This window comes from Dermacentor variabilis, chromosome 2 (genome assembly GCF_050947875.1).
Source record: "Dermacentor variabilis isolate Ectoservices chromosome 2, ASM5094787v1, whole genome shotgun sequence".
NCBI classification, from domain to species: Eukaryota; Metazoa; Arthropoda; class Arachnida; order Ixodida; family Ixodidae; genus Dermacentor; species Dermacentor variabilis.
This window is the reverse complement of record NC_134569.1, coordinates 182,687,359-182,712,262: the sequence shown is the minus strand read 5'-3', so window position 1 is coordinate 182,712,262 and position 24,904 is coordinate 182,687,359. Positions and strand designations below refer to the sequence as shown.

The 24,904-nt window shown below is 48.1% G+C and overlaps 1 protein-coding gene across 2 annotated transcripts in view; it reads left to right on the top strand.

Annotated features, from left to right (window-relative positions):
• LOC142571100 (uncharacterized) overlaps nt 1-24,904 on the top strand; it is a 71,995-nt gene that overhangs the window by 27,893 nt on the left and 19,198 nt on the right. Inside the window, exons 2-3 of one of the 2 annotated variants that reach the window (XM_075679390.1) lie at nt 14,349-14,455; nt 16,899-16,967. In XM_075679390.1, coding sequence (XP_075535505.1) covers nt 14,349-14,455; nt 16,899-16,967 — 176 coding nt within the window. The remainder of the gene's footprint in view (nt 1-14,348; nt 14,456-16,898; nt 16,968-24,904) is intronic. The other variant, XM_075679391.1, reaches the window with a different exon arrangement.

Below are 24,904 nucleotides of genomic sequence, written 5' to 3'. Positions count from 1 at the left end.
GGCACGCGCACGTGTTGGGAGTTCGTGTTGGTGAAACACAACGCATGCACGCGGTGGGCTCAAACACGCGCGTAATTACCAGCTTTTCCGGTTTTGACAGCGTGACAGTGTGCACGTGGTTTCGTAGGCTCACATACAGCGCATATGAAGCATGCGATACCCGTTTACTTAATCGGACGCACAAACAAGTTAACGTTAAGCAGTAAGAATGTTAATCCTTATGAGTGGGCCTGCGGTCCTTTCCGGCCTTCCTCAGCCATTATAATCCTGCACACAAAACGTGCGACTAGCCGCTGCTCATGCCTCCAATATTGAGGACGCGTCCGGCAGCAGCCTGGACAGAGGCGAAATGCAAGACGCCTGTGGAGAGATTCCTCGTTGACGTTCCGTAATTCTCCTCGCACGAGCGCGGTATGTTGCAGTAATCGCGGAGCGCTTTTTTCATTGCGGACTGCTTTGGTAATCGCGACTACACATTTTTTTACAAGTACTGCTCCAGGAGGGCACATGTAACGGCTAACAGACGCCTCTGGAGAGCACGTGACATTACAAGTGTTCCCGTTGCCGCTGTGGTGGCTTGGAAGCGCCGTCAATAATACGGAATTATGACACATTGTTACAACTAGTACATAAAATCTAATGACGAAATACAATAACGCAGATGCGCCAACTTCTGGCGCAGCGCTACCACGCCCCCGCGAGAATTACCAAACGCCAACGAGGAATTTAGTGGCCCACGTAAAACTGCTATCAAAGTGCAGGTTAAACATTCCCAGGCGACCTAAATAAAGTTATCTGGAGCCATCCACTACGACTTCTCTCATAGTTTTAGCCGCTTGAGGACGTTAAAAACATTAATAACCGCACACCAAATAAATACATGTGGGCGTACATTCGAAGCTAAACAATTGCATCCGTAAGCCATAGTGAGCCTTGCAAAAGCGTTCAGATTGTGCTAACTTCTGGTCGAGCTCAAAACATAGCACAAATAAAGTCGCTTTTATGTAACAGGCCAGCTGATCATGCGTACACTTTCGCCGCAAGACGAAATTACATGAAACAAAGATAGCACATTCGAAAGTAAAGGCATGCACAGCATGAACACATACACTTTTTCGAAGCGGCAGGCGTGAACTAGGCTCAAAAGAAGAGGTTGTGAGGAACCGTGGCACTTAACAAAGCCATGCATTTTTTGCCACTTCCTCGAAGTCAGCCCCCCCGGCCCTACGTCTCCACACTTCTTTGTGTGTTGCGCTCGCCGGATGGTAAAGAAAAAAGCCTTTTGCAATCGCTGTGTCGGTTGCGGCAACCGAAGGCGTAGCAACACGGCATCACAAGTAAGTTCTAGTCCGTAACGCACTCGATCAGTACACTTGCACGCACTTTCGTCGCGCAGGGCCAACGATGGCGGTAGGGGCAAGCTGGAAAGAAAAAGTATACAAAAGCGCTGCGCCTGCTTCCACGTGACACAGATTGGCTAATGGGGGAGCAGAGGAGGCTGTGGCGACAGGAGGCATGAAGGTGTATATGTCGGGGAGAGCGGGGTGGCGGAAAGATCTAAGAATGGCACTACTTTTGAAAATTGAGGGGTTTTAGGCCTTGCTGACGTCCCGTTGCGGTGACTCACAGGGAAGCTCAAGATGACAGCGTTCTTTCTTGCCCGCCATGTTAGTCTTCGCGCTCTTTTGAGCAGCCATCTTGCAGTTGCGGAATTTTCAGTACACTCGCGAGAGTTTGTGGCGTCTCCACCACCGCACACTGAACACTAGGGCACGCATTCGTTAGGGGCCCGCATCCCCTCCACGAGTGGAATCTGTTGCCCGCACAGGCCGCAAGTGTTCTGTCTCAGGTTTGGGCATGCGTCCATCCTATGGCCGACGGCACTGTACTTGGCGCAGGCCGGGATCGTACGGTAGTAGGGTTGGACGGGCACTACCATGTCGTCATAGTGATTGAAACGCGCTTTGTCTTTTCCGGCGAAGGTAACACGTACTTTGTTCGATGTGCCGAATTTTCTCATCTCAACAGCGGTGCCTGCTCTCCAACGCACCTTTTGCTGAAGTGTCTCCGTCGTGTCTGAGTTGCACACCACGATGACGCCGCGGCAAACGTTTCCGCCATTTTGCCGTAGGTATCCGCGGAGCGGGACCGCTCCGCGTTCGGTGTTGACAGCAGAATGCCCGATGACTCGGTCCGCCGTCGCGAGGCCCGGGGTGTGGATCACAATCAGTTTTTGTTATTTCGAAGGGACAATCGAGGCGGTCTTTCACAGCTCGGACCCGAGGTAAGCCGTGAAAGCGGTCCCGTAGCGATTCTCGGAGAAGGCTTCGCGCGAGGAAATATGCTCACGTCGCTTTACAGCGATCACGTAGTCGTCCGGGTTGGGTCTTAGGAGCGGGCGAGGCTTCCATTTCGTGAGGACCTTGCCCTTGCTTCCCGCCGCGCGTGAGGCGGGAGGCTGCGTCCGGCTGGCCGGAATGCCGGAGGCCGGAGCGGCGGCGGGCACCACCATCTTGGCTTTCTCTAGCAGGCAGTGAGTGGCCGCGTTGACGAAAGCTTGGCTTCGAATATTCGAAGGAATTGCAGAATTTGGCTCCTCGGTCATCGGAACCGTCGTTCAGGCCATCGCGTCCGGGTCATAGCAACGCTGGGTCAATGTAGAGATGGCCATGTTGCAACGGGGAGCAGTCGCCATGCCGCAGGGCGCTGGCGTCGCCGTTAGGCTGAACGGCGTCGCCCACGTCGTAAAGTGAAAACTGCTCTAAAATTTCAAAAAATCGGCCGACCTAGGTGAAATTCACGTCCACATGCGCCAGGTGACTTGCTTGACCAGATCAGAACAAATTTGGTGGGATACGGCTAAGTTATTTGTGGTTCCGGCCGAAAATCGGCGGATCCGACGCACACCACGTCTGAAGCGAACGCTCCCCCGGCGCGTCCCGCCACCGTTCTGGCCACTATTAGATCTTGCCGTTGAATGCGGGAGCTGGCCGACGTTGAGGAGGATTTTGAGAACTGAAGGTTTATTTACATTATTTACAGTAATAACACAAAGTAATGAGCAGTCATAAAGTCATCGACGGCCGGCAGCAAGTCGGGCGCTGCGGTCCGTGCCAACAACTAAAAAACTCTTCTGCATGTCTCTCAATTTTAAACCCTTCGGTCTCTCGGGGTCGCGTCATTTTCAGCCAATCGTCGAGCCAGCTCAGGTGTCAGCATTTTCCTCCAATGGCAATGCTCCCAGGGCTTCATTGTCCGTGGTTTTACTTGCCTCTGGCGTAGCCTCCTCGCCTGGAAGCGCTGAGCTGGAGGGGACGGGTTGTTCTCGAACGACCTTCCAGAGCCGCAAAACAGCTTTGCTCGGGAACTAGGGTGGTTGCTTGGGCTAGTTGGTAATTCATGACCAAAAATAACGTACAGCGCGACAGACAAGGACTGCGAGAGACGACATACAGAGCGCTGACTTCCAACAATATTTTATTACGTTGCCACATCGGGTGTATATACACAAGAGAGGGCATGCGCAGAAAATGAAAGGCAGTCACAAGAGGTGTTCTAACAGCAAGTCACTGTACTAAGAGGATGGTCACCTGAAAAAAAAAAAAAACATTACGACTTCTATCTCTTTAGATACGTGACTTTACTAGCGGTCTGCGCGATAGAGGGAGCACAAACGCACATACTGCCAAGTTTTCTGGTGAAATCAGCTTCCACAATTTCCCGGGTGAGCTCTGAACTGTGTCTCGCTAAAACTTCAGTATCTTCAAAGAGGGGCACGCAGCCGGAGTCCCGGCAATGGATGCCCAAGTGGCCTTGTACAGTGCTGTGGACGTTGTTACAGTGCTCTCTTAGACGATCGTTTAAGCACCTACATGTCTGTCCAACATATTTACTGCCGCAAGACAGGGGAATTTGGTAGACTGCATTCGTTGTGCACGTCACAAAACGTTATCTGTGCCCGAGAGAGCAACAACTCTGATGGGATTTAGGCACGTTTACACGCTTACAGAGCCTTACCCTACTTTTTCGGGGCTGAGAAGACGACAGTGATTCCTTCACGCTGCCCAATTTTCTTTAGCCTGTGGGAGACATCATGCAGATACGGTAGCACTCCAAACCTGCGTCTTTCAGCCAGCTGGTTCCTTGACTGAGCGGCCTCATCACGTTTATTGCGCCTCAGAAGCTGTTCCGCTATGGCTGAAATTAAGGCCAAAGGGTAGCCAGCCCAAGAAAGGCGATCAACGTGTGCAGTAAGACTATGTTGCATCTCGTGTGGGTAAGATTTATTGAGGCTGTTAACGAGACATAACTTTATAATAGCGCGTTTAACGAGGTCTGAGTGTGCGAAGTTAAAGGGTAAAGTGGCTTTTACTACTCGGTTCGAAGCACCAGCACACATGTTTGTTAGCAAGGCACAGCCTGAGATCTAGAAAGCGCAAGGAATCATCAAAGGGAGCCTCATGCGTAAGTTCTAGAGGCTCGAGCTCTTTCTTAAAGATCTCCAAGACTTCAGAAAGGGCAGGCTCAAAACCAAGATCAACTACCTGGAACCGTGCCAGCCTCCCGTTGCACTTTCGGGAAGAGTCAAGCAGGGGGGAGACAATAGCTCGACGTGCGGCGCATGAGGTGGGGGTCGCCTACCGGCCTGAAGAGTCCAGTAACGTGGTAGATGCACCCCGGTGCACCATAATTGGAATGCGACGGCGGTTGGATGTGGTCGGGGAACTTGAGTGATGCCAGGAAAAGGGTCCGTATCCAACAGCTCCTCCTCTCCCGGAAGTTCGGAATGGCCGGTGAACTCAATTCGCTAGTCATGAGGAACGCTGATGGAACATGTAGTGCACTGGTGACGAGCCTCGTGTGGCGAATTTCTGGATCCCGGGCCCTGCAGAACGTACGTAATACAAGCAATGCAACATAGAGCTGCACCACGTGCAAGCGCAGGCTCTTCACCCCTGACTCGCTAGGCTATTAATGTGTCAAAATCAACCCCAGGTTTTATTTTTCCTTTTCTCAATTTTGATAAAGCAGTTACAGGCACCTTTCTAAACATCTTTCCATATCTACCCGAGTGCCTACAAGGCTAGAGTGATATTGTCGTTGCAAAAGAAACGGAAGAAAGTTAAACAATTAATGGAAACAACTTTTATAACTATACACAAGCAAAGTTTTGAAACTACAAGTATGACTTCCAGTCCATAATAACACTTCCTACGTCGTTAGTCAAAGAAAGGAAGGTAAGTCTGTTTACCGAAACAACGGGCTCAAGCAATCCGTTTTCCCTTTTAACTTGCCCCTTTTGTAACGGACGGTGAAGCAATATTCCTGGAGAATTAGACTCCATCTTAGCAAGCGTTCGTTCTTAGGGGACATGTGTTTGAGCCAGGTGAGAGGACAGTGGTCGGTCACGAAAGTGAATTTCGCTCCGTATAGTTAACAAGATAATTTCTGGACCACCCAAACTAATAATAATAATAATAATAATAATAATATTTGGGGTTTTACGTGCCAAAACCACTTTCTGATTATGAGGCACGCCGTAGTGGAGGACTCCGGAAATTTTGACCACCTGGGGTTCTTTAACGTGCACCTAAATCTAAGCACACGGGTGTTTTCGCATTTCGCCCCCATCGAAATGCGGCCGCCGTGGCCGGGATTTGATCCCGCGACCTCGTGCTCAGCAGCCCAACACCATAGCCACTGAGCAACCACGGCGGGTCACCCAAACTAAGCAGGCGCATTCTTTTTCGGAAGTGGTGTACGCCTCCTCTCTGTACGGTAATTTTCGGCTAGCATACAATACCGGATGCTCCTCCGCGTCTTCGCCCACCTGGCTGAGGACGACTCCGAACACACTGTCACTACCGTCGCACTGCACGATAAATTCCTTTGAATAATCGGCGGTCTGAAGCACTGGTCCTGAGCTCAAGACCTCTTTTAGGTGCTGAAATGCGCTTTCTTTGGCCTCATTCCATCGAACTTTTTCGGGCTCTCCCTTTCAGAGGATGTCTTTCAGGGGGCTTGCTACCTATGAGAGATTTAGGATGTACAACTGATAATATCCCACGAACCCCAGAAAGGCTCTGACATCCATCCGTCTGAGTTCGCGCTTCAGGAAAGTTATTGATAGGCTCTATCTTTAGTTCGGAGAGAACCAGGTCCCTTGTGCTGCGGCATGCCCTCGGTAGGTAACTTGCGAACAACCTAAGTTGCACTTTTCAACCTTTACCGTGATACTCCGGTCTCGTTGACGTGCCAGTACCTTCCTTAAAGGGAAGCTGAAACACTTTTCGAAAAAAATGAGTTCTCTGCGGCATTCTACAGTTTTGAGTTCCCTGAACACGAATATCTGGTTCAAAAACGGCGGAAACAAGCGCAAGCGGCTGTTTTTTCAAGAAAACGCGCACCAGCGCCTCAGGGCATCGCGCGAACGCCGCTGTTGCCCGTGATTGGTCGGGGCCCCTGTGACGTCATTCGCGGCAGTCGCCGGTCGGCGCCGCCGTTTCAGAGCGTAGCACGCTGTTCTTTTCTGGCTTCATAGCTGAGTTGTAAGCATTATGGAACGTTCTCGCTGTCTCGGACAGCTTGTATTTTCGCCGTACATGTTCGAACCGACAGCTTATACGGAGAACGATGGCGGCAACGGCGGCAACGACGATTTTGAGTGTGCCAACGGCGAGAGCGATGTTTTGCACCTTCTCGCGCGTTGGAAATCTTAACTGGTACGTATGTTTTTTTTTTCATGTAGCTGCACGTTCCAATGATGGGAGAAAAAAATGCGCTAAAGTGTTACTGGGAACTTGCTGCTGGAAGAATGCCGAAGCACTAACTCCTCATTAGATTGTAAACACGGCTGCAATTTCGCGATGTCAAGCACCTTGCCGCTGCTTGTCTAAAGTCCCGTGGTTTTTTTAGTGTTGATACACGATCGCGAACATAAGTGCTGCGTTTCAAAGCGCGCACATGCAGTGCTGCGAGGTACAGTCATCGAAGTTGCTTATCATACACATTCAGAGATGGCCAGAGGTATTGTGCAATATTTATACTATGGTTCGACGACTTTGCGATTGTGGCTCGATCAAGAATCGGTATGCGTGCTCCATGCTAGTGTTGACATAAAGATATTAGGCAGTTTTAGCACCGACTTGTGGTAAGCACGATAACTGCAACCGTACGTCGGACGTCACCTATACTCCATTTCAGCCTATACTCCATTTCGTACCTCAGGTGCAACGCTGTGGAAGCTACGCACGAAGTCTGGTCACCAAAATTTCTTACTGCGCGCGTTTCCGTCTATGCTTCGCAGCGTGCCAGTGGCGTTTGCTCGCGCGAGCATGCACGTGAAGCTGCCGCGACGGGCTGCAATTAAAGAATGCCGAAAAGAAAATTGATTTAAAAGAACGTGTTAGCAGCCGTATAAGTACACGGATTGTTTCTGTGGGTAAATTCTTTTTTTTCATTCAGAACTCAACTTATATATGGAAAATTTTCTAAAAAATCGGGTCAAGAAACACCGAACTTTTTCTAAGGGCGAACGCAGCCACTGCAAGAAGTATCTCAAGCATCCACAGCGTTGCACCTGATGTATGAAACGGAGTATGGCAACGCTAGCAACAACGCGCTTCCGCATTTGTCGTAAGGCTATCCGGCTATCACGGAAATGGTCCGAGCACAGCACAGTTGATTTCGTCGGCACGAACTTATCTCTCCTCACCGCACGGACCCACTGCGCTGCAAGCTACTTGTCCTTCGGGAACCTGTGAAACACCACATCGTCTCGCAAGCCTGTATTCGCGCAGCCGAATGCTGCACAGAACGAGGGCATGTTGGGCGCCCTTGGCTGTAGTCACTCACGCAGCACAGAAGGAAAGAACAGTTTACGAAAATCGCAAAAGAAAACAAACGTGAGCGGCGGCGGCGGCGGCAGATCTCTCGTAGCGTCGTTCAGTAAAGCGCAGGATGGACAGAGGCATGCCAGCACATGTCAGCACGCCGGTCCGGCAGCTCGGTACCCGCGAATGACGTCACTCTCGCCGGTTCTCTCCACTGGCAACCACCTCACCCGGCGCTCCGGGAAGCGATGGGGGTGTTTCCGCGGGGGTGATTTAGAAAGCGATTTGCGCCTCTTATATTACAAAACGAAGAAAAAATTTCGGAACCGTAAATTATTAGGTCTGTTCTTCCAAATTCCAGCAATTCATGGAAATTGAAAACCGTTTCAGCTTCCCTTTAAGTGCTCCATGTGATCGTTCCAGCTTTTAGGAAAGATAGCCACATCATCTAGGAAGGGGATCGCGTAATCCTGTAGGTCTCTCATCCATCAGCTTGGAAAAGATAAATGGCGCGTTCTTAAGCCCCAAACTTAACATCAGCGGTCGGAATGTGCCAAGTGGGGAAGTGAATGCTGCGTAGCAACTTGAGCTTTCTGACATGCGCACCTGCCAGTACCCCCTAACTAAGTCGATTGATGAAATGTACTGGGCTCCGCCCACTCTTTCAACTCGTTCTTGTAATTTAGGTATTGGGTAAAGTTGGTCCCTTGTAATCGGATTCAATTTCCAATGGCTGTTCTTGCACCGAGTGCAAGAACAGCCATTGAATGGAACTGCCTTCCCACCTCCACAGTCTCAATTTGTGACTCCATTAACTTCAAGATCACCATTCAAAGTGCCTTATAGTTTCATTTTCTATTATTCCCTTGTACTGCAATTGTTGTATATTTTACCACTCCTTTCTGTAGTGTTTACTTGGCCTTGAAAGTATGCAAAATAAATAAATAAATAAATAAATAAATATAGTATACACATGGACGCGGCTCTTTCTCCCTCGCCTCTACGAGTATCATCGGGGAAGTGTAATCACTGTTTGCATGCTCAATGATTCCCAACTCAGGCATTCGTTTGATCTCTACTTCCATTATTTGTTGCTGACGAGGTGAGACCAGGTACGGTTTGGATGGGACGGGCTCGTCTGATGTCAACTTCATCTCATGAGTAATGAGCGTCGTTCTCCCCTGGCCAGCTACTGAAACATTGGGGAAATTTTTCAAAGAGTTTCGGGAGGTCGCTTACTTGATCGGCCTCGAGAACGAGTCGGTTTGCAGACAGATTGAGGTTTTCCTCTGTGGAGCGTTCCGCATCTGTCACTGTCGCTAAAACTGGAAGTTCGACCGCTACTTCTTCAGGCGTGTTTACCACCATGTTCACCACCTCTTCCCTTACACAATAAGGTTTCATTAAATTGCAGTGGTAAATGATTGCTTTATTCCTTTTCCCGGGAACTTCTAGGGTGTAGTTAGTCTGCGATATTTTCTGGGTAACCTTTACAGATCCGTCTCACTAACCCCAAGTTTGTTTTTTCGTGAAGGCCTTAGGATCATGACCGTGTCGCCTCCCTTAAATGTTCGCTTACGCGCATTTCTGTCATGTTACGCCTTTGCGGTTTCCTGGCCCTCTTTTAGGTTTTTTTCAACCAGTTCTCGCGAGACATTTGAGCGATCCAGCAATATTAAAACGTAACTGACCATCGTCTGGCTTACACCTGTTCCTTCCCTCATTTCTCTTAACATCCTGAGGGGGAACGGATCGTCCGCAATACACCAGCTCGGAAGGAGTGAATCCCGTTGCCTTATGTGGGACTGTTCTCAACGCGAACAGGGTTACGGCTAAAGAATCCTCCCTGTATGCTTTGTTTTCATGGCACAATGCACGCAACACTCTCTTAAACACCGAGTGCATCTTCTCAACGCTGTTTGATTGTGGATGGTACAAGGAGCTTTGTCTCAGCCGCCCACCACACCTTTCTAGGAACGTCGAGGCTAAAGCACATGTAGATACCGTCCCCTAGTCAGCCTGAGTCTCCGCAGGAAAATCGATTCGCGGTAACGCGGACAACAGAGCGTCGACTGTCTCGGTGGAGCTCAGTACCTTCAAAGGAATCGCTTCAGGCAACTTTGTCGCGGGACAGAGCATGGTCAAAAGGTGCTTGCACCCTGATCGGCTGGGTGGCAAAGGCCCGACTGTGTCAATCACCAGCAGACAAAATGGCTCCGTGATTAAGGGAACCAACTTTGAAAGTGCCATGCGTTTATCTACCGGCTTCCAAACTCGCTGACACGCGTCACTATACCTTACATAATTTTGCACATCTTTAATGTATCCTGGCCAGCAATATTCTAACAAAAGCCTCTCCTTCGTTTTGTTGATTCCTAGATGGCCTGACCAGCCATTTCCATGACACAAAGTCAGGAGATCCGCCCGATACCTCTCCGGAACGATTAACCGGTCGAGGATACGGCCCCTACGATCTCGGTAGTGTCTACAGCAGTCCTCCCTTTTTGTGGCTGGCAACGTTGCGCCTAGCTATGTCCTCCTCCGCATTGTATTGTAAACGTGTCAGAGTCTGGTCCCTCTGTTGCTCCGCGCTGTGCGACTCCTTGTCCACGTGGCCTGTCAAAGCCCCCAGAGGCAGGTGAAAGTACAGAGCTTCTCTCCCTTTCTGTTACTTCCACTGACGACCTTTCTTCGCTACGTGAGTTTTCTACGGGGATCATTTTAATTGGCACCTCTACTGTCACACTGTTTTCTTCTTCTTCCGTTGTCCGAGGTTCTACTAGGGAATGCGCTTCCTCGCGTTCTGCCACTGCTGTGCTGGGGTCCTTGGTCAGCTGAGCGGTCATATGGCGTGCTCGCGAGCTTCCTTCTCCGAACTCCTGACCGCGCTCTCGTAACAAACGCTGCGAATGGTTTGAAAAGAGATACGGGTAGTCCATTGGTATCGCCTTGGAAACGTCTGCCTCTGTCTCTAGTTTTCCGAAAGGACCGGAAATTGTCACTCGTGCTATTGGCAGACACACTCTGTGTTGCTCTAGCACTGACTTGATCCAGTTTACTTTCCCTGTATAGTCCTCTTCGTTTACAAAAGAAGAGTGAGCTAGGTCCATGGTTGTTCCGCTGTCTCTTAATACCTTACAGGTTTTTTCCGCTAATCCGTAGCTCCTTGAGGTATGGACGGAGTAGCTCCAAGCTTTCGTCGCTTCCACCCACGTGGAAAAGCACTACCGGCTTTCTTTTTAGATCTGATGTAAAGTGATCGAGGCCCTGCCACTGATAACATCGGACCGGTCGCCTCTGCTCGAACTCTCGCCTATCAACCTTCTTTGTCCCCTCCTCCGGCGGGCTTGTAGCTCCTTTTTCGTTGTTCCATTCCTGAGTTTTTTAATCGACTCCGCCATCTCGGTAGGTTTTACCTGTGTCTGTTTTTTGTGGTGGATATACCTTCTCGAATTATCCCTTCCATTTGAACGCTCGTCGTCGGTAGTGAGTTTTCGTCGCATGACCTACTCATCATCTAGCCGATCCGCCTTATCTACCATGTTTACGGCATCTCTATCCTGCACCCAAAACCTCACTGGCTGTGGAATCCTGCGGTAGAATTGTTCGAGACAAATACACTCTATAATTTTGTCTCTACTTTGGTACACTTCGGCACCCTTGAACCACTCAACAAGGTTTGTTTTTAAACCATACGCAAACTCTGAGTAGCCCTGGTCGATCTTTTTGCTCGCTTCTCTGAATCACTGCCTAAATGCTTCCCAGGAAATTCGGTACCTCCTCAACAGCGCTGCCTTTACTTTGTCGTAGTTTTCCGCGTCATTCGCCGTTAATCTTCCACGATGTTCGCTGCCAACAGTCACCAACCGTTGTGACCAGGTGCCCGTGCTGAGCGAAATTACACCCTTCACAAGTTCTTACGAAATGAACCAAGAATAAGGCAATGTCCTCTCCAACCTAGTGCGGTATCATCCACTGGTCCATCTGACATGGCTCGACCTCGCTTGATCTGCTACGGTTTTCCCCTTCATTTACCGCCTCTGGGTGTGATTTCTGAAGGTACACCTGTAGCTCTGTGATCTCTTTTTTGTGCTTTTCCCGTTCTCGCTTATGCTCACTGTCACATTCTTGACGCTTACGCTCCCGTGTTTCTTGTATCTCTTCCCAAGCAATCTTAATGCTTTCATCATCATTGCTACGCTCACTCTCACATTCTTGACGCTCACGCTCCCGTGTTTCTTGTATCACTTCTCAAGTATTCTTAATGCTTTCATCATCATTGCCAATATCTTGAATTGCCTTTTGGATAGCTGGCTTTTCCAACTTTTCGTTCGGCTCAACTCCCAACTCTTCGAACAATAAAAAGTCTGACCTCGTCAACCTTCTAAGATCCATGGCAGCTGCCCCGACTGGTGGTTAGAAGTGTTTTCCTTAAATAATTCGTGCAAACAGAAAATATGCAACGAATTCCCGATTCCTAGAACCATCAAGGTAAACACGCAAAATTTGAACTGTGGCGAATCAAAAGGAAAAAAACGAACCACACGCTCACTCACGGATGCAGCACCACGCCATCAGGTTCCTCGGTCCACTGTTCCCGGTTCCTCAGGACTCCCTGTGTCGAATGCTCTTTTTTCGTCGCTGTTCCCTGTTCCTCAGGACTTGTTTGGGCGAAGGTTCATCCTTACCGCTGCCACCAGTTATTAGATCTTGCCGTTGAGTGCAGGAGTTGGCCGACATTGAGGAGGATTTGAGAACTGACGGTTTATTTACATTATTTAAAGTAATAGCACAAAGTAATGAACAATCATCAACTCATCGATGGCTGGCAGCAAATCGGACGCTGCGGCCCGTGGCAAGAAGAACGAAAAGACTCTTCTACCTGCCTCTCGCTTTTAACCCCTTTGTTCTCTCGAGGTCACGTCATTTTCGGCCAGTTGTCGAGCCAGCTCAGGTGTCACCATTTTCTTGCAATGGTAGACGCACGTGCCAGGGCCGTCACATTCGGCCAATGGGGACGCTTCAAGGGCTCCATTGTCCGAGGGTTTGCTTACCTCCGGCGTCGCCTCCTCACCTGGAAGCTCTCAGCTGGATGAGACGGGTTGTTCTCGAACGACCCTCCAGAGCCGCAAAACAGCTTTGCTAGGGACCGAGATCAACTACCTAGAACCGTGCCAACCTCCCGTTGCATCTTCGGGAAAAGTCAACCGGGGGGGGGGGGGGAGACAGTAGCTCGACGTGCGGTGCATGAGGTGGGGGTCGCCAACATGTCTGAGGGGTCCAGTAACGTGAAGACGCGCCCCGGCGCACCGTAATTGGAATGCGACGGCTTTTGGATGTGGTCGAGGGACTTGAGTGATGCCAGGAAAAGGCTCCGTATCCAACACGACGTATGCAGAAGGAACCCGTACACACGTGCAAACAGAATGGCTCCAAAGCGTGCACTCAGCAATGAGGACATCCATGCACGAAAGAATTGTAGCGCAGAACAGGAGCGTCTTGGCTGCACAGCGGAACGTGGTGCAGACCATTGCTGCCACGATGCGATGTGCCATGTGAAGCAATGATAATGTTCAACACTCACCCAGACATTATGAACAATGACCCACAACAATGCCTCAAGAATATACCTCTCCCTGTGAGTTCTGGGGACTACGCAGTCTGACAACCGTGCTGCGTGCATGGTGACGTTTAACATCAACTGACCACCCTGCTATTGAACTAAACGCTGGAGAAATTGCACATTTGCTGCCAACATCACCGTTAATTATCGTCAACCAAAGGAGACTGCTTACAAAGCTTCGCTGACATTGATTCCTAAAGTGCGTGAGATCTGCAGATTTTTGGCTAAGAAATTCCGTACGAAAGTCGCGGCGTAGGGAATTCCGCCCAGACCCCTAGTACTTAGTAACTGTGTGAGAACTCTCCACGGAGGGGCACTGTGACTCAGGTTTGTTTGATTAGCTCGGAAAACTTTGTTATACAGCTTCACTGTCTTTGATGTATCTGCTACTCGCATTGGCATGCATCAACACTTTTTATTAACGTGATTTTTTTCAGACGCCGAAGGTGGAGCTTTGCATTTTTCTTTTACTGAGAGCAAACAGCAGGTGTACAATGTCAAAGAATGTTATGAAATAATGAAAAGTGGAGCGTGCGAACTCCTTTCACTTTGAGTTAAATGCAAACTTCAGGGCACGTCGAGAACAAGCTCTGCTCAGGATTGCTTTTGCCTGTTAAAATTGCACCCTTTGTGTCGTATCCTGCCGCACAACAATAACCGCCATCTATCTTTCCGCATTTCCTGTCTTTATCACTGTTGCAAGAGAAGAACGGCATGCGCGTTATCAGCATGACAGAGCATTCTCGGTAAGAAAGTAGTGAGCGCAGCGTTTTTAAGAAAGGAAACGGAAGCAAGGCAGATGATTATTGTTGTGCGGCAAATACGCACCCCAAAGGGGGATGTACATTGTGTAAGAGTCTACCTGCTCTAATGGCTCCTCTCGCCCTGCGCAGGAATTATTAATAATGCCAAAGCTACTGTGTTGGCATCGGCATTTATCGAGAAGTGCTCTTTGCCAATTGTCACGAAGTACAAGTTCACCCCAAGGATGATACAGCTGGTGAGAATTCAGATATTAAGTACACAGTAATTTTATCGTCTGCAAGCGACTGCACTCTCAATATTACACCCTTTTGGTCGTATCTTGCCACACAACAACACTCTCAAACAAAATTCTATCTTTTGGGTCGTATCTTGCCACACAACAATAAACGTCATCTGTCTTGTCCGCATTTCCTTTCTTTAACGCTGCGAGCCCGGTACTTCCCAGTAACGAACGGCGTGCGCGTTATCAGCATGACAGCATTACTGACCTGATAGTAGCGGGCGCGGCGTTTTCAAGAAAGGAAACGCAAGCAAGGCAGGTGACGATTATTGTTGTGGGGCAGATATGCACTCTTATACTAATGTATACCCTATAGGGTGTATATCTGCCACACAACGATACACTCTAAAACAAAATTACACCCTTTGGGTTGTATCGGGCCACACAACGATAAACGTCATCTGTCTTGTCCACGTTTCCTTTCTTTAACGCTGCGAGCCCGGTACTTCCGACTAACGAACGGCGTGCCCGTTATCAGCATGACACAGCATTCTCGACAGGAAAGTAGCGTGCGCGGCTTTTTCAACAAAGAAAACGCAACCAAGGCAGATGACGATTATAGTTGTGTGGCAGATATACACCCCGAACGGTTTACCTTTGTCGAAAACACTCCTAAAACGGTTGCACCCTTTGGGGTGTATATTTGTCCCACAACAATAATCGTCATCTGCTTTGCTTGCCTTTCCTTTCCTGAAAACTCGGCCCTCGCTACTTTCCTGTCGAGAATGCTGCGTCACACTGATAAGGCGCATGCCGTTCGTGACTGGAAAGTACCGGGCTCACAGCGTTAAAGAAAGGAAACGCGGGCAGCACGGATGACGATTATTGTTGTGGGGCGAGATACGCCCCAAAGGGTGTAAATGTTTCTAACACTCTTAGAAAAATGTACACCCTTTGGGGTTTATCTTGTGCCACAACAACAATTGTCATTCGTCTTGCCCGCGTTTCCTTTCTCTAACGCGGCATTCTCGACAGGAAAGTAGCGCGCGCCGAGTTTTCAGGAAAGGAAATGCGAGCAAGGCAGATGACGATTATTGTTGTGGGACAAATTTACACCCCAAATGGTGCAACCGTTTTAAGAGTGAAGATTGTAATCGTCATCTGCCTTACTTGCTTTTGCATTCTTGGAAACGGCGCACCGACTACTTTCCTGTCGGTAACTAACTCTATGTCGAGCTGATAAGGTGCATGCCGTTTGTTACTTGGAAGTACGGGGCTCACAGCGTTAAAGAAAGGAATTGCGGACAAGCGAGATGATGTTTATTATTGTGTGGCAAGATACGACCCAAAGGCTGTTTGTTTTAGTGTGAATAATCGTCATCTGTTTGCGCCCATTTCCTTTCTTTATCGCTGCGAGCCCGATACTTCCAAGTCACGTACGGCGTGCGCGTTATCAGCATGACAGATCATTCTCGACAGGAAAGTGGCGAGCGCAGCGTTTTCAAGAAAGGAAACGCAAGCAAGACAGATGATGATTATCGTTGTGTGGGAAATATGCACCCCAAAGGGTGCATTTGTTAAAGTTTATGTTAATGAATGAAAACAAGTGTGGTCGACATTTACAGGACACATTGATCCCCTTGAGTTAATCACGCGTAAGTGTGCAAACTAATAGCTCTGCATGAAGGATAAATACCGCGGTTCTGCATACAGCATCCATTAGATCATTCAAAGTGGACAAATTCGATGTGTCTATTTATGTCTTACGTGAATTTGTTACGTTGTGTACAAGTGTTCTGTTAAAGCTGTAGTTCCATATTACTGTATTTCTTTAGATTCATGTTTAACATATCCATTTTGTCCGCTTCAGATTTATTATCAGATGTAATTCGCATAACTGTGGTATCATTTTTCCTTGCTAACTCATTTGTAAACTTGAGATAGTTTCGTTTTTCTTAAAATTTAAAATTTTTGCCAATTTTTCGTAATTGACGATCTAAATGAAAAATATTGAAACAAACACTCACTAGATTTCAAAATTTTCTTTTAGCTGCAACAAACCTCGTCAAATTTAGTTCAATGGTCGCTGAGAAAAACGAGTTCTCCATTTACATGTATTTAGATAGAAGCACCAGAGCTAAAGCTTCCTCTTATGAGCGTTTTGTGAATACCAGCCCAGATTACCAACGGCGTTTCGAAACTACGAGTAGAATGCTTGGGCGACCAGACACACAAAAGAAAGACGCATATACGAGCTCTCTGTCCTTTTTGCGTCTCTTCATCAAAGTGCTTTAATTCGCCAACGATGCAGTACCAAGAAGCCCAACTGTCGATCCTAATAAATATAATAAACTAGCGATTTCTTGATTACCTCTTGTGATGCGTCAGTGCTATCTTGTGGTAATGTTTTGGGAAAATGATAGTTACGATATATATTTTTTTTGCTTTTGTACTGCAGATATTGCGGAAATTGTGCCTCGTATTTCGCTTCTGCTTTCACAAACACCAGCGCGTCCTTAAAGCAAGCGTAAGTAAACAACTGACCTAGGAAGTGAACACCCTCGTATTCGCGGGAACGCACAGTCTGGCTTCAGCTTCACGAATTAAACTCAGCATGAGCGGGCATGTCTGTGACAAATGGCGGGAAGTGTGGCCCTGTAATTCGGTGACTATTGTCTTGTGTTTAACTCTGACACTGAGATGCTAACGTGGTGTGACCGGCTGGCGACGTACATCACACTTAAGTGCTGGAGCTCCGCCCTGGGTAATTTGAGCGAGTGCAATTATATTTGTCGTTCTGGATAGGAATTCTTGTGATGCAAAAATCAAAACAACCTCATACAAACTTGACTGATTCGTACCGCTTTTTCCTTCGTAGCTATAGCACAGACACATAGAGTACTGTCGCTAGTGCAGCTAGTACTGATCTGAACGTGACAAGAGAGCAATTTATGGAGCTTAATTGATGCACGAAAACAAAAATAAGGGTCAGTTTCGCCAACTTCAGTATGTCGTAAGTTAGTAAACGGATGCTTCATTCGCATATCCTGATCTGCCTGGACATGCATGAGCTGTTCGTGAGAACACATCATATTTCCGTCAATAAACGATTCTGCTTATACCCGTTATGCGAACTATTACTCACCTCCATAATTCAATGCATACGTGGGTTTATGCCGGAAGCAGAATATTCATTGTGGGGCTTTAGGTTCCGAACCCATCATCCGATTATGAGGCATGCCGTAACATAGGCCTCCGCATTAATTTTGGCTACGTGAGGTCCTTTAACATATACTTAAGTCTAAGTGCACGAACATTCCGGCATTTCTCCCCCACTCAGAATGTGGCCCTCCGCGGCTGGGAGTTGAACCCGCGACCCCGAGCTCGATAGCGTAAAGCCATAGCCACTTGGCTGCCGCTGGATTGAAGAGTTCCTATAAAACACTTTTGAGACGGGTAAAATATATGTGAATCGAAGTTCCAGCAACTCGCGATTTTGTTTGGTGCGTGTGGGGAGTCAGTATTAATTGCGTCCTCTAGTCAACTTTTTCGTCTGATCTTTTTTTAAAGCAGAGCTTTCTAACCGAACACTCCCGGACATTCCCATTGTGCTTGCTACTGCTGTCTTAGAAGATAGCTCTCGCACAGAAAAATGAAAATTAGGCACATCCAACGCAAATGTTTGAGTCTACGGCAAGAAAAGCTTTGCCGCAGCTGTTAAGCGCTATAAGACTGTTACATTCTGGTGCGTCGTAAGAAGCACGGCACTCACGTGCGTGTTCGGCAAAGCAGTAAGGCCTTTGAGACCCCCGCCACGCGAATCAGGTGTCCTGCGTGACCGAGGATTACTCTGCCTTCTGGATAGGCGGACTTTGCTGAACCCACCGAAAAGTCGCGTGACTCCACTGGGAGCAAGGCATACAACACTGCGCTTTGCGCGTTTTAAGGCGTACCTGAGTTGCAGCGAGGATGTTTAGGTAAAGCTTGTTGCTTGAATGCGTGATTCTGCAAAGAACACAGCCGTTCGCCGACAAGTATGTAGAGGTAGTACGAATGAGAGTACAGATGTAAGCCCGAACATTTACATGAACGCTGTCCTCTGCGCGAGCTACTCGTCGAGACGGCGGCCGCAGCAGCAGGCACGGAAAACTGTAGTTTGGGAAAGTTCGCTTTCTTTGCGAATTGTTCGAGGACAGTTTTCAGCGCCTCACATGTGCCAGTTCACGAAGACGAAGTTAACGAATATACGGCAGCGTTTCTTCGGGCTAAAGGTTATTTCGGGCTAAAGGCTAAAGGTCCGATTTTATTCGTTGCGCAATGGTACTCGCTACCTCCTAACATTTCTGAATTACGGAGTTGCCTTCGTTTTAATCAGCACCATTAGAGTTATTCCAGTGCTGTAAAATTCTGTAAGCTAACATCATTTAACATTTATTGATAAGTTTATTTTAGTATGGCTAATGCTAACTAATCCTGATAAGCTTGTTGTCCGCCCTATTCGGTCTTCCACACTTACTTTTTTCGGACATATATGTCTGCTTTCTCTGCGATCGCCTTTTTACGTCCTGGAACTTGGAGCGCAGCAATAGATGACATACGAAGAAATGGGCGGCGCAACGAAAGTGTTCGTGTTGTGTTTGCCTTTCTTCATCTTTTGTTGCGCTACGAGTTTCGATACTGCGCTATACTCAAGTTGCTCTCGATAGAGCTTAAGATGCCGCGTCAAGATTGGAGAGCCAGTCGGAATTGGCGAAGAAACTGGGAAAAGTAAACAACATCCTACGAAAATACCACCCAATATTATCAAGTAATGAGCACCTGAGAAAAGCCCTCCCGGATGTACCTAATATTAGCTATCGCCAAAACAGGAACATTACAGTCATGCCACTGCACGCAGAAGTCAGTCAACAGCATTCCCCCGTAATAAAATCATGTTGTCGCCCCAGGTGCAAAACCTGCAGGCACCTTCAAAGTGACATTAAAATTAAAAGCACCGCAAATAGTTATACACACGAAATCAAATCTAGCTTCACTTGTACAAGTTCGGATGGGATTTATGTGCTTGAATGTTCCTTCAGTAAGGAACAATATATCGGCGAAACAGGACAATCAATGAACGTCAGATTAAACGGACATCGCGTGGACACAGCTAAAAAGCTTCCCAAAGCCGTCGCCAAGCATTTCAACCAAGCAGGTCATAACTTTGATGAACTTAGACTATACATTTTACAGTCAAATTTCCGTTCTGCACGAGAAAGAAAATACAGAGAATCATACCATATCTATAAGTTCTAGACATTCCAACCAATAGGCAGAAAGGTTTCAAAGAGAGCTTCAGAATCTATTCACTATGCTAAATTTCAACACTTAGTGTGCGTTCTTAGCGTATTTTCTTTCTTTTGTTTTTTGCAGCCGGCGTGTCAGACGCCGTTGACAGGCGCTCTGTCCCATCTCCTTCCCTGTGTCGTGTGTGTTTTCGTGCCTAGTGCCCAAGTAACACACCTTCCACAAAGACAAATGCAAGAGGACGAAGATTATCAAGCAGCGCCTACAACTATGGCCTTACTCTCTTGAACGATGGTAGCCCCACCTTTCTTCGAGGCGTGACATACGGCAGCTGCCTCGACCTTGCTTTCGTCTCCAACTCTCTCGCCAGATATGTGAAGTAGTTTCCAGATATTGAGACACATGGGAGTGATCACATTCCCACCTATCTGAACATCAAAGGCTTGTCGTCTAGATCTGGCCCACGGAATACCATTCGGACGATTCAATGGGCCAACTTCAAATCTGATATGGAAGATGCCTGCAGCGAGGGCCTACCCTCTGGGTTAGAACAAACAATTAAAAATACGATGCGAAACGCCACTCGCATGCTGACGACCTCTTACACGCGAAACGACTTCGACATAGAATTAGAGCGACTTCGCGCACTTCGTCGCCGGGCGGAACGTCGATATCGGCGTACTAAATCAATCCATGACCTTAGGACAGCCAGGAGGATACAACAGAAGATTCAGCGTCGAATGGATAGATTAGCGTCTGAACGTTGGGCAACGTTTTGCCAGACGCTCGGCCCCCGCAAGCCGCTGTCTCACATTTGGAAAACGGTGCAAGGTCTGCATTGCCTTCCGGAACAGCGTTTTCCATTCAAGGCGCTCGCGCTTTTCCAAGGGCGGCAAGACATCGATGTCGCAGAAGACTTTTGTGCGCGGATGGCAGACCAAGCGACACGTCCAGACCCTCCAGCCCGAGATGACGTCCCCCATTCCCGTGATTGCCGCATGGACCTTCCTTTTTCAATGGAGGAGCTCGAGGCGGCACTAGCTCTCTGCAGGCGCTCATCATCTCCGGGCCCAGATGGTATATCATACCGAGCCTTGTGCTATCTCGGAGAATCCGCACGGATAGCACTATTGAATCTCTACAACACCTCATGGCAGGAGGGAAATGTTCCTGACGAATGGAAAGTGAGCCGCCTGGTGCCAATCTTGAAGCAGGGCAAATCCCCGCTAGAGCTCACCTCTTACCGCCCAATTGCGTTGGCCAGCTGTGTAGGAAAGATAATGGAACGAATGATCCTTGGCCGCCTGGAATGGTACCTTGAATACTACAAGATTTATCCGGATTCCATGGCTGGTTTCCGACGTGACCGCTCTTCCATCGACAATGTAGTTGATCTCGTTTCATATGTCCAGCACGAAAGGTCCCGTAAACGTTTATCTGCAGCTTTATTCTTGGATGTGAAAGGGGCATACGATAACGTATTACATGAGGCGATTCTCGACGCTCTTGTGACGGTTGGCCTAGGTGGTCGAGTATTTTTGTGGATTGCAAGTTACCTTTCTGCAAGATCATTCTATGTGCTAACTGACGATGGCCCAACTACGCGACGCTATACCAGCAGGGGCGTTCCTCAAGGCGGTGCTTCGCTCTTATTCAACCTCGTTCTTATTGGGCTTGCTGAACACTTGCCAACTACCACCAAAATTTCAATATACGCAGATGACATCTGTGTCTGGACTTCGGCAGTCACACGCCCTCAGATACGTGCACGGCTTCAAAGAGCGGCTACTTTGACAGCGAGCTGCTTGTGTGAACGAGGTCTGAACATATCGCCAGAAAAATGCGCCCTAGTGGCATTTACTCGCAAACCAATGACGCCTTATGTCATCTCAATCAATGGGCGGACCATTTCCTACGTCAGAACCCACAGATTTCTTGGCGTAATTATCGACCGAGACCTCAATTGGAGCCCGCACGTGGCCTACATGAAACGGCGCCTGACAGCAACCTCCCAGTTGTTTAAATACTTGACAGGAAAGACGTGGGGGATGTCAGTAGACGCAATGCTGAGACTCTACAGAGCTCTCTTCCTCGGTTCTTTAAGATACAGTCTACCTGTACTGAACAACACCTGCAAGACAAATATTCGTGTTCTGCAGGCAGCACAAGCTCAAGCACCCAGAGTTTGTCTTGGTTTGCCCAGATGCACGTCAACTGAGGCAACTATTGCGATTGCTCGGGACCATCCAATGGAAACTCACATCACGGTGGAAGCGCTGAGAACGCATATCAGACATTTTGCACGTGCCCCCTATCACTACCTTGCAACACTACCTTCAGACAGGCACCAAGCATCATTCTCTAAAGCTATCGCCAAGTACAACGACAAACTTCCCTCGGGCTTCACCGCTGCATCTAAAACCTCGATACCCCCTTGGTGCCTTGTCAGCCCCACAGTCCATCTCAGTGTACCAGGAATCGGGAAAAAGTCTGATTTGTCGTCGCCTGTGCTGAAACAACTGTCTCTGCTTCATCTGCACGAGAGGTACGCGGACAGTGAACATATTTATACAGATGGTTCCACAAACATCCAGTGTTCGTCCCGTGCTGTGGTCGTCCCAGCAAGAGGTATTATCATCAGCTTTAGGACTGACCACCCAACGACATCTACATCTGCGGAACTAGCTGCTCTTCGCGCTGCACTTTGTTTCGTCAATCGGGAACCACCTCGACAATGGTCAATTTTCAGTGACTCAAAGGCAGCCCTACAATCTATGCTATCAGCTCTGCGTCGCGGGCCATTCGAACAGCTCGTGCTCGATATTAGATGCCTCCTTCATACATCACATGAGAAAGGACATCACGTGACGTTTCAGTGGCTGCCAAGTCACTGCGGCGTCATAGGAAATGAAGACGCCGATAAAGCCGCTCGGACAGCTCTTGAAGACACACAGGAAGAGGCCATACCACTTTCACGGTCCGACCCAGCCAGAAGCCTTCAAGTGCTTGCACGGGAGATCACGCTCTCTCTATGGTCCACACCAAGCAGCCAGACCAACCGCAGCAATCATCAACACGACCTGCCCTCATTGATGCAACTGTGTATGCCAACTGGACTCCGCCGAAGTGAGGCCACCCTGCTTTATCGCTTATGGCTAGGGGTGGCCTTCACGAAATCCTACTCGTTTCGCATTGGAATGGCCGACAACGCTCTCTGCAATGCCTGTCTTTGCGAGGAGACGCTGGAACACATTCTGTGCGACTGTCCTGAATATAATGTTCAGAGACAGTCCAAGGCGTCCGTTCTAGCGCACCTGGACAATAGACCATTGTCAGTTGCAACCATTTTCACATATCGCCGACAGAAGACATCGCAGCTGAAGGCGACGCAGGGACTACTTCGGTTTATGAAGGATACGGGCTTGGACAAGCGGCTGTGACAGTGATGTCGCGTACCGCGCAAGAGTGACGGACTGTAACTGACGATGTGTTTGCTGTGTTATGTGCTCTCTCTCTCCTCCTCCCATCTTTCATCCCCCCATCCCGCTCCCATGTGTAGGGTAGCAAACCGGTTACGCTACACTGGTTAACCTCCCTGCCTTCCTTCTCCACTTTTTCCTTCCTTCCTTCCATCGTGACCTCACCCTCCCGCCTTATACCCTCTCCCCTTTAGAAGAGCTCCACCTATACATACTGTGGCTAGGAAAGCATATATCGCTTTGAAGAAGACAATCTACTTGTCGAAATGTTGGCTCCTGGTTTCACCTTGTTCTCGTTTTGGTCATCGTCTTGAATTTCTATCTCCCGCCTTCCCCGTGTTTTCCCTTGATTAGCAGTAATAGCATATATCGCGCACCGCGAGCTGCGTGAACTGCCTTCGGGTTGTTCACGTGGTGGACCAAACAACCATAAGTTAGCGCTGCCAATGTAGCATAAGTTGTTTTTTCCAGACTCCTTGTTCTTTGTAGCTTTTCGGTAACTTATTCACCGCTTGCTCATATTGTTCATTCGATGATTGCGGTTGTGCTCCTTATACATACCCTCCCAGTTCCCGCCTTGAATATTGTTAGACAGCGCGAGACCATGCACAAACAACGCAAAAATATTTAAATAAAAGTTAAATTCTTGGAAAAAACTTGCCAAAACCACGTTACGATTGTGATGCATGCCGTCGTGGGAGATTCCGTATCAATTTTAACCAGCTGGGGTTCCCTAACGTGCACGTAATGCACGGTACGTGGGCTTTTTTTTTTCATTTTACCCGCGTTGCAATGCCGCTGCCGCGAAAAGGATTTGATCCCGTGACTTTCAGCTTAGTAATGCAATGCCGCTGCCATTAAGCCACCATTGTGGGTGGTGAAAAACTATTATTTCTTTTTTTTTTTTGCGTCGTCCGTTGGGTTTCCCGCTGTTTTTAGCAAGATGGCATGTGCACCCAGTAGCCCGGTCTCATACCTTCCCACCCATATGACACTGAAATAAATTGGCGCGATATACAGGTGTTATAAAAGTTTCGAGTGAGGTATTTTGAAATAAAGAAAAATGCAACGTGGAACCAATGTGTAGGCTGCAGGCTCATTTTTATTTTCACTGTGAAATAAACCCTAACTTAAGACCCTTTCTATGTACCCCACAACAAAGCAACTCCGGACAAAAAGACTTCACTTAGTACCCATATAGCGTCAAGTTGTCTGCCACTTTGTATGATACAATAAAGCCGAGGGAAACTCTCTATTAGTTAATTGAGACCTTTCGAAAACTATGCAGCTTCGCTCTTATCATCCCCTAAAAGTTTCACCAAACAACGTAACGAACTTTACTCTAGAGGAAGACATTGTGCCAACTGTAAACGTTTTAAGAAATCATTAAGATGTAATTCAGATCTTGAAAAAAAGCTTTGACATCTTAGTCACAGACTATTTTGTTTCTGCGGAGATTTTACTGCGTCTAGTATACCATCGGAGTATCGGATAAAGACTTGGCGCGGTGGTTTTACAAGTGACCACGTTCGAGACCATAAGATACACCATTTGCCGGAGTGCATACGTTTAATCCCTGTGTCGTGCGTAGAAAAATGTGTGATATAAGCCATCACATTTTTTTTCTTTCGTTGAGACCAGCTTCAGCATATCGGCCTCCGTTGGCCAGGTCATTTTATAACAAAATAGACGGTATTCT